The sequence below is a fragment of the Ictalurus furcatus genome, chromosome 3 (assembly GCF_023375685.1).
Source record: "Ictalurus furcatus strain D&B chromosome 3, Billie_1.0, whole genome shotgun sequence".
Taxonomy (NCBI): domain Eukaryota; kingdom Metazoa; phylum Chordata; class Actinopteri; order Siluriformes; family Ictaluridae; genus Ictalurus; species Ictalurus furcatus.
This window is the reverse complement of record NC_071257.1, coordinates 23,148,681-23,158,709: the sequence shown is the minus strand read 5'-3', so window position 1 is coordinate 23,158,709 and position 10,029 is coordinate 23,148,681. Positions and strand designations below refer to the sequence as shown.

The window sequence follows — 10,029 nt, the reverse complement described above, 5'->3', positions numbered from 1 at the left end:
TACTGCATTATCAGAAAAAGTCATTAGATTACAGTAACGTGTTACTTTGTAACACATTACACCCAACTCTGGAAATAAGAGGCATAAAACAATTATAGCCACATTGTTATAGGAAAATAATCAACTTCAGGGTAGTAACGACCATTCACAATCATACCACTCCATCACTGATTATTGTCTTATACCAGCTTATTGTGTTGTGTTGACACGAACACTTCACTGTAAAAAAGAAAAGCTGACTTAACTTAAAATTTCAAGGCAACTTGCTGCACAGCTTTTTGGAGTTTACTCAACTTTTAACCAAAGTAGTTCACTTAATTTACTGAGTAAGGTCATGTTTCCCAATTTGTACTCTTTAATTCAGCTGATGGAGTTTTTATAGTTTAAAAAACTTGTAATGTTATTTTGACATGCCTTAATACAGTGTTCGGTTGACTTTGGTTTACTGAAAAATGTGTTTTTAGTCAACATTATAACAAGGTTAAAAAATAAAGCTATAACTGCAGGCTTGACATTTTTGTCCAGGTTTTATTTTAAACCAGCAGCAACACTTTTTATGTATGGAAATGGAAAAACGAACAATGTTAAACACTAGTCATATCCCTTATCAATAAAAAGTAAAAAGAGTAGGCTACTTAAGAATAAAACACTTTTTTTGAGTACTTTCACATTCAATGAATCATCACATTCAACAGGTCCTAAATACTTTAAAAGTTTATCTTTGGATCTTGAACTGGTTATTTTGTGACTCTAGGAATTAACAGTGCAAAAAAAAAACTATTAGCCTACATGTTCTATCTTTTAAATTTTTAAAATTTTAAACTGGAGAAGCAGAAATTAGATCTAACAACCTTTTTAATGATAATCTCATAGTTACAAAATTAAACCTAATCCAAGCTTTATTTTATGCACATACATAGTCAAGAGTCAAAACGTTACTGAATTTAAATAGTAAACCCAGTATGCCTTACATTGTCTTAATGCTGAAACTATTACTGTACATTTAAACTAGTTTAAACTCTTTTCTCTTATTCTCACCACTTACACGTCAGTAGAAATTGTTATTTAAATGTAAGAACCATGCTAAAAAAAAATTGAGAGCAAGGGGCTTCTTTTACTAGCCAATTTATCTGTTATAACTAGTATAAATATGATGCTGCTTTTGCTGTGTCTTCTTCAGGCACAAATAAGAGCAGGGATTAACATTACAACAGGCCATGACTTGTGTATTAGATATTCACTGCCTGCAGGTTTTTAGAGTACTTATGGTTTCTTCCAAAGCTAGTATTAAAAAAAAAAATTCACTGGTGCTTGACACAGACATTTGCCCCACATATGAATGTGTCTGTACAGTAGTTTATAGGAAAACACAGATATGATAATATCATAATAAATACTTATGCTAAGCATGTATTTATTTAAGTAACGAGTGTATTGTCACATAGGAAGAACACTGTTTCTCTTGCTGTACTGTGAATGCAGTCTCTGTGCATTTCTCTGTAGTAGTCAAAGAAAAGTTCTTTGGTGTCTGACTACAGCAACAGGCTGGTTTACACAATAGCCTAGATACAATATCACCCCAATGCTCCTTACATAATAGATGCTGGGTGTGTCGTCAGCTCTATAGGCAGGACTTTGAAGTAGATAAAAAGGAGTTTTAAGGATTGCAGTGGTCTCTCTGAAGGGAGTTAATCATCCATTCAAAACAGTTCATGGTGTTTCTCATAAACTTTCTATCAAGTGAAGTATTTTTAAGTGATAATAATCTACTCATAGTTATTATCCTTATCCTTTATCCCAACTTATGAAGTCAGTTTAACTAAAGAAGCAGTTATGAGAGTACGTGTTTTTGGGTATGCCAACTTTTCTGCCAAGATTCATGTTGAGACTTTTACTTTTCTTCTCCCTGTTCACCGCTGTTCAGGCATTTACTTGCGCTCAGGAGATTCCACTGATGTTAGTTGTACTTTTGTGAATCACCTACTGACTCCATGTAGCAACAAACACACAAATCTGGTCTCTCAGTGCTTTTACACGTGATGAGGTGGAGCTTAGGCTCTTTCTGTGAGTCATGTGCATGTGCTGTGTCTAGTAGGTGTGGTGGGGTGGGTGTCGGTGATGATGGGAAAGTGGGTGACTAGAGAGGAACAATGCCTGCATTGCCTTGTGTATTATGTGTTTACATGGTTGCTATTATAAATGTAATCCTGAAGCTGTTTTCAGATATGGTGATTAATTTTGATAGTATGTTGATTATTTTACTATGCATTAATGCTGGGGCAATCAAGTTCTGATTCATAATTTTTTACCTTATATTTAAATCCATTTAGGCCAAAAGGGATGCATGCAGTAAAAATGTGTTCTCTTATCTATGTAAGGAATAATCCATGTCGGTTTGTGTTACAGGAAAATAATCCACGATGGGTTGGTGTCATGTGGCTCAATGCAAAGAAAATGTACTGTTACCAGCCCAAAGTTGATTTATTTTCCTATAACAGCATGTTCTGAAGTGGGGTATTTTTTTTTTGTCTCTTATGCCACAGCAATTTGCCAATGATTACAGTGTTGTTGTTTTTTTATTAATAAATGGCATGTACATTGTACCGATTTTTAGTTACATTTAATGTTGTCGAATGTCTACGAAACAAGTTAGTTCTCATGATCACTTATTTAAGTTGAAGTTAATAAGACAAAAAAAAATGCAGCTTGTTATGGTAAATGGTCTGCACTTATATAGCACTTTCATCCAAAGTGCTTTACACTGTGTCTCATTCACCCATTCACACACACAATCGCACACCAATGGTAGCAGGGCTGCCATGCAAGGCGCTAACTTGCCATCGGGAGCAACTTGGGGTTCAGTGTCTTGCCCAAGGATACTTCAGAATGTGGAGTCACTTGGGCTGAGAATCGAACTGCCAACCCTACGATTAGTGGACAATCCGTGCTACCACCTGAGTCACAGCTGCCCACGTGTTACCTTCTTATTACCAAGACATGTTACCAAAAAGTATTCCTGAATTCCTCAGTCCAGAAGACTCTCTCCTGTCTGAAAACTTTCTTATTATCTTGACTTTTACAAAGCACTGACACTGGAGACTCCTTCTAAAAATGTTAAACAACTATCTCCTAACAGACACATCAACATATTACCAATTACAGGTCTTTTAAAATCTATTTATGTGAAGCGTCTGCAATTCAGGTCCATGTGTAAGTTACTATAGAAATGATAAAACATTAGAGCAAGCGCATTAATATAAACCTGTGATTTGAATTATAGCCGGCACTACTGTCAGAGCTGCTGTTATAAAAGATTAATAAACAATTTCTGAACAATCAGATTTGAGACTTCGACAGGACTGTGGTATAACTTACATTAAAATATGCATTAATGTTGAGACAAGCCAGTTCTGATTTTTACCTCACATCTTACTCCCTTTAGGCCCCAACAGTAAAAAGAGTTCTCTAATCTGTAGAAATGTATCAGCTGACCCCAATTAATTCAGACTTAAATTAACTCAATTATTATTAATATTACCTCAGTGTCAAATTAAATAAATTAAATAAAAAGAAGTTAGATGAAATAAAAATCTTGCTTGTCTGAAAATTAGGCTGCAATTATAAACACTGATAATATCAACAAAATGTTGACCACATCGTTAGAAACTCGTGTTCAAATCAGCTTTCCGCAATATGCACACATATTTATTCTTTAAGTCGTATTGTACAGTACATATGTAGAGGATTATATGCAGAGACCTTAAGAGACCTTAAATCTCAGTTTGGTTATATTCAATTTGTGAACAGTTCACACTGTTGCTATCATTTTATTGGAATATGACAATGAAAACTTTGAAATGACTTTGAAATGAAAAAAGATTTGTTTTGTACCTGTATGCCTATCTATCCAGACTAAATAAACTGTATAAAGGTGTAATATGTGGATCTCACCAAAGGAAGGTGCTGAGACATATAATATATTCAGTTCCACCTCTCTCATCTGAACATGCCCAGAGGTAGTGTTTCATATGATTATAAAGGATGGAATTGCAACTCCCCAAGGTATTGTTTTGCTTTTTTTCTCTCTCCAAAAGTTTGCCAGTCTGTGTGTGTGCCTGCCAAACACTTGGGAGTGGCTCTGAGTAAAACCCAGCCCTGGAGTCCTGCAGAGGCTTGTTGGTGAAAGTGGGAAGAAGATTTAAAAAAAAAAAAAAAAAAAAAGTTCTAGATGGAACAAAGATAAATACTTGATATCTGTGTGGCAGGAGTGAACTTCACACATAACTCAACCACCGACTCCTATCTGGTCTTCTCAAGGAACATTTGACATTTATTTGCACAAAAATCAAAACTTTCTCCTGAGTTTCACTTGGACTTGAGGTAAAGTACTGTATGTTTGTTTACTTTTATCTACATTAGTAGATTAGTAAAACAAAAATCCAAAATGAAATGCAAAACAGTTTTTTTCCTTAAAGTATAACTGGTATGATTGAACATTTTATTAACACCAGATAGGATTTCCAATATTTTGTGGCTGTGTACCTATTACTGAAAGCCATGAATAGTTAAAACACCATCTCTGGATTAGATTTAGACTTGTAGAGTTAGTTAAAATGTATGTTTTAATGGTTTGATGGACAGATGGTTATGAAAAGTTAGAGCAGCACTAGACTTCTGGTTGTTTAAAGTATCTCTGGCTGTATGTTCAGTAAAACTAATGTGTAATATGTAAGTGCTGTGTGTGCAAGGTGTTTTTCTTGTGTAATCTTTTCTAACATTATTGCAGAAAATTACACTCATGTGAATGTTTTGGGGTTGCTTCCATAATTTTGGAGTTATGTCAATAACTCTTAGAAACTAGCAAGACCACCATATAACATGATCATATAATGAATTTGTTATGAGAATTTAGCGTGTTAGGGTTCAAATTCTGTGTACATTTTTTTTAATTCATGAGAGAAGAAAAAACATCTGTGAGACAATATTTGATGGCAGGTCGTACAGTGGGTGCGGTGGGCAAAATGTAAAGAGTACATTCAGAAGTCTTTTGTTTTCTTTCAAGCTATTGTACACATGACATGACAGGTGGCTTTTAAAATGTCCTCTACTCAACCTACGTTTATGATTAAGGCTGGGTTTTTTTTTCCCTTTTTTTAAAGATAATCTAAGACTATGTGGGAAAAAAAGATTTGTGTTCTTGTTAAAACCTAGAATGAAACATGGGACCTTCTTGAATGAAACATGGGACCTTCTCCCTTTTATTTTCAATAATTCATATTGCACACTTAACTATTATTCTGGCAGATGCTGATGTTCTTGAAATTTCATTCTCTATATGAAAAGTGAGATCGAGGAACATGCTGGTCTTATCTTTATATTATCAATATAGAATAGTTGTGAAAAGGTGAACTTCTCCTTTAGTGCAATATGTGTGAAAGTCCTTACAGTAAGCAGCCATTATATGTTTGCTCTTTATCATCAGTTTATTATCAGATGTTCTGCCAAAGTAAATGCTAATCAATGACAAATAAGTGCTGCAGTCTATTTACAACATTATGCATTCCACTTATGTGTATTAATTATATGTATATAAGAAGAAGAAAAAATGCAATCAGTACAGTTAGTATAACTTGCGAACAAAATGGCGTGCAGGTATTTTTTATGAATTCTTATTCTTATTCTTATTATTATTATTATTGTTGTTGTTGTTGTTGTTGTTATAATAATTATTATTATTATTCAAATTATTATTATAATTTTGGAACATAAAACTTTAATTTTCTGAAACTGACTTTCTTCCACTGCCTGTATGATATTTACAATGGACAGTTAGCTGAAGTCTTTTTTGTAATTTTTCCAATTAGCATGGAATGGATGTGTTAACGAGGCAAGCAGACGAGTCAGGAGGAATTTCAGGAGAGAGAGGTAAGGAAGGTCAAATGCAAACAGCCAAAAACAGATAATAGAGCAGGCTGGTAAATAATAGTAGACCTAGTCTACTATATGTAGCACGGGCTACAATTTTGACATGTATTTAGAGACCGGTTTTAATGGCTTAAATGACTGGTTTCTCCTTTTAATCGCTCCCTGAGGGCGCAGTCTTCATGTTTGTTTGTCAGTAAGTGAGTCAGCCATCTTGTGGTGGTGTAGTGTCCCTGCATTACATTTATCATAAATGGGCATTTAATTAATGTAGCTTTAATGCTAATGTGTTCTGTGTCTAACTGAAATTAAAACTAAAATCAGAAAGCATGTACTAAACTGCCCTTTCTACAGTTATAACTGAAACTATTTCGACAACTAGACTCACATCATTACCACCAAGTAAGTAACATAATTTATTTATTATTTATAACATCATTTACCCACTGATCCCATGACCCCTCCACCTCACCCAACCCCACCTCACCCAAACAAATTTTCTGTAATAAGCAGAGAAACAGTGTATAGTAAAGTGTGTGTGTGTGTGTGTGTGTGTGTGTGTGTGTGTGTGTGTGTGTGTGTGTGTTTGTTCTCTCTCCATTAGAGGGCTTCAGTGGATCTAGCAGTAAGAGCATGAGTAACAGCTCTTGGGGAAACGGCTTTGAGAAGAATATTCTAAACCAAAACAGCAGCACCTCCTACTTCCCATCCTGTAAGACTTTACAGCAGTCTTTTCCCAATCTTAAATGAATAATTACTGTAAAATAATGCAACGACACCCTGGAGGAGATGACTCACCACTGAGGGTGTTTATTCACCCTTATTTTTTTATATTAAAAAATGTTAACAGTAAATAGTGTTTTTAACACAACCTTATCTACTGTTTGTGACATTACCTGTGATGGGATCTTTAATGGTGTTGCAAAAGGGGAAAAGTGTCACCAAAAAAAAAGGATTTTGCACCAAATATGATATCCAGTGAGGTTCATCCTCCTCCATTACCCACCTCCCTGTGTTCTTGGAGAGAAAAACAACAGTCAGTCACTCAGTTATATATCCAGTTTTTCGTACATGTATGTCTGGTTTCAATACAACCTCAGAAACACTCACTTGTACAGCTTTATCGGAAACCTTCTGGAAACTGTGAAATTATATATTATACTAAACTTTTACCACCTATAATTTAATTTTACTGGTTTTAAAAAAACAACAAACAAACAAACAAAAACCACTACATATAATTGCAAAAGGTCTATCTGGATCATTTTGATTAAGCAATTCTGGCACTCAACATACAGTATATTTGTCCAATGGCTGATTAATGCATATTGTTAAGAATTCCATTAGGAACAGCAAGACAAACATAGACCTACATTAACTTACAAGTGCACTTTATAAAGAACTAATTTAGAGTCCCATCAAAATTCGAGAGTGTACAATAAATTCAATTCAATTCAATTCAATTTTATTTGTATAGCGCTTTTTACAATAGACATTGTCTCAAAGCAGCTTTACAGAAATATCAACATGGTATACAGATATTAAAGGTGCGAATTTATCCCAACTGAGCAAGCCACTGAGTGGCGACGGTGGCAAGGAAAAACTCCCTAAGATGTTTTAAGAGGAAGAAACCTTGAGAGGAACCCGACTCAGAAGGGAACCCATCCTCATCTGGGTAACAACAGATAGTGTGAAAAAGTTCATTATGGATTTATATGAAGTCTGTATGGCCTTAGGAGCAGCCGTAGTCCCAGCAGTCTGGAATTAGAGAAGATTTGAGCTCCATCCAGAGGCAGAAAGGATCTGGATCTCTAGTATCTCCATAAATTCATGTGGGGCTCGGCGAAAGGAGAGAGGGAGAAAAAAGATAATTATGACTGCGAAGTAGTAGAACAGAATCTAGTCAGGGTAGGCTTGAGTAAACAAATACGTTTTAAGCCTAGACTTAAACACTGAGACTGTGTCTGAGTCCCGAACACTAATAGGAAGACTGTTCCATAACTGTGGGGCTCTATAAGAGAAAGCTCTTCCCCCTGCTGTAGCCTTCACTATTCGAGGTACCGTCAAATAGCCTGCATCTTTTGATCTAAGTAGGCGTGGCGGATTATATAAAACCAAAAGGTCGCTTAGATATTGTGGCGCGAGACCATTTAGTGCTTTATAGGTTAATAAAAGTATTTTATAGTTAATGCGAGATTTTACTGGGAGCCAATGCAGTATTGATAATATCGGTGTGATATGGTCGTACCTTCTAGTTCTAGTTAGGACTCTAGCAGCTGCATTCTGGACTAACTGGAGCTTATTTATATTCCTACTGGAACATCCAGACAGTAAGGCATTACAGTAATCTAATCTAGAGGTGACGAATGCATGAACTAGTATTTCCGCATCATGTAGTGACAATATGTTTCTTATTTTAGAAATATTTCTGAGATGAAAGAAGGCTATCCTAGTAATATTATCTACATGAGCATCATGTAAGTCCTTACATAGGAAGATTTAGATATTTGATGGAACACTGGTCTATTTTCCCCCCATTTGCAGTGAAAAGAAAATTGATTTCACAATATCTAGTTAATTTCTTAGTATTAGCTAATGCGATTAATAACTGCATTCAGTGTTAAAATGTTCAATACAAGACTATAGATAAGATAAACTACAAATCCTATTGTCTAAAAAGTACTATATACTATAAATATGTTTGGCGTGTAGATTACTTTTTGAAGTGAATTTTCTCCTCTCCATCAGCCTCAGTGGGTGTGAATGCAGGAGGATCAGTGTTAGATTATGGCCTGTTTATTGGTGATGACTCCACTGGGAACAGCAAAGGTGGAGGGGGACGTGGAGGCAGTACAGGATTTGAAAGTGTATCTGGAAAAGACTCTGGGTCAAAGAGCAGGTCCAGCTCCTCAGGAGGATTGAGAAGGACACAAGGTTCATCATCCTCAGTTAGTCACTCCCCCCTTTTCATGGAGAGAAAAACTACCATCAGTCACTCAGGAGGTTATGACGGTGAGTGTAACGATTTAATTTACACAGTGTACAGTCATGTTGTTGAGATGTATGTTCAGTTTACATAAAACTATTGGGGGGGGCGTAAAACTTTTACTTCACCGTTCTTGACAGTAAGCCCATTCTGATGATTTTTATCTACAGGAAGTTCAAGCGCCAACTCATCACCAGAGCTCACGAGGAAGGACTATGGTTAGAACCCTTTTATATTTAATGTGTATTTTAATAATTAAGAAATCATTAGTGGGTACACACCCTGATTGCTGTAAGGGCACACTCAGTAAATGCTTGGGTTAAAGTACAGAAGAGACTCGGGTCCATTGTGCATAATAGTAAAAGATTTTTGGCCAGTGATTCATGTGAACATAACAGAGTGTATTCTCATTGGGAGAAAAAGATAGTAACATCCAAATATCTTCTGTTGCTATGTTACATTCCATATTCCATATGGGCACTAACATAGTCATGTAATAAGCTTTATGGCCAGTGCCTTTGCATGGCCAGTATTTTAAAAATGTGTGTGTTTGTTTACATTCATGCATTTAGACTGGTGCTGCAGTACATTCATATATGAGAATGTACTATACTGATCAGAACTGGTGGTAATAAATAAACAAATAAAGAAAAGCATTTCTTGAAATAACTTCAAAATTGTCATGTCTTTTCCATAGGCTCATCTAGAGGAAGGTCCCAAACCAGAGGTAATTATTTCTGAATATGTATACACCATTACTGAATATCTTAGGTTAAATTTTGTTACCTCTACAATACAGTTTAACTAAACTGTATTTCTTTTTTCAATGAATTTCATTTGTGTGTTTAGACGCACTATTGGATGGGGAACGAAAAGAAAAGGGACATAAAGAAATTTGTGTAATTATCTGTCAGCACCTAATCCAATTATGTCTTTTTCAATAGAGAGTGAAATCAGGGTCAGATTACAGAGTGCATCTCCATCAACCAAATGTAAGTTTGTTTCCAAAATGTACATGTTTTTATCCAAGTTGCAAGAAGTTTCCATTCAAATTTCACACAGAACAATTTCTCTTAAGTGTCTACATACATACATACATACATATTAATATACAAATATAT

General features: G+C 35.3%; 1 protein-coding gene across 1 annotated transcript in view; it reads left to right on the top strand.

The window, feature by feature from the left end:
• The first annotated feature begins 4,232 nt into the window (after window positions 1-4,232).
• The window catches only part of col17a1b (collagen, type XVII, alpha 1b), a 25,350-nt gene continuing 19,553 nt past the window's right edge, over window positions 4,233-10,029 (top strand). The window contains exons 1-8 of the mRNA XM_053621561.1: window positions 4,233-4,380; window positions 5,865-5,925; window positions 6,277-6,324; window positions 6,527-6,634; window positions 8,671-8,934; window positions 9,079-9,126; window positions 9,606-9,635; window positions 9,853-9,900. Coding sequence (XP_053477536.1) covers window positions 5,871-5,925; window positions 6,277-6,324; window positions 6,527-6,634; window positions 8,671-8,934; window positions 9,079-9,126; window positions 9,606-9,635; window positions 9,853-9,900 — 601 coding nt within the window. The 5' untranslated portion in view covers window positions 4,233-4,380; window positions 5,865-5,870. The remainder of the gene's footprint in view (window positions 4,381-5,864; window positions 5,926-6,276; window positions 6,325-6,526; window positions 6,635-8,670; window positions 8,935-9,078; window positions 9,127-9,605; window positions 9,636-9,852; window positions 9,901-10,029) is intronic.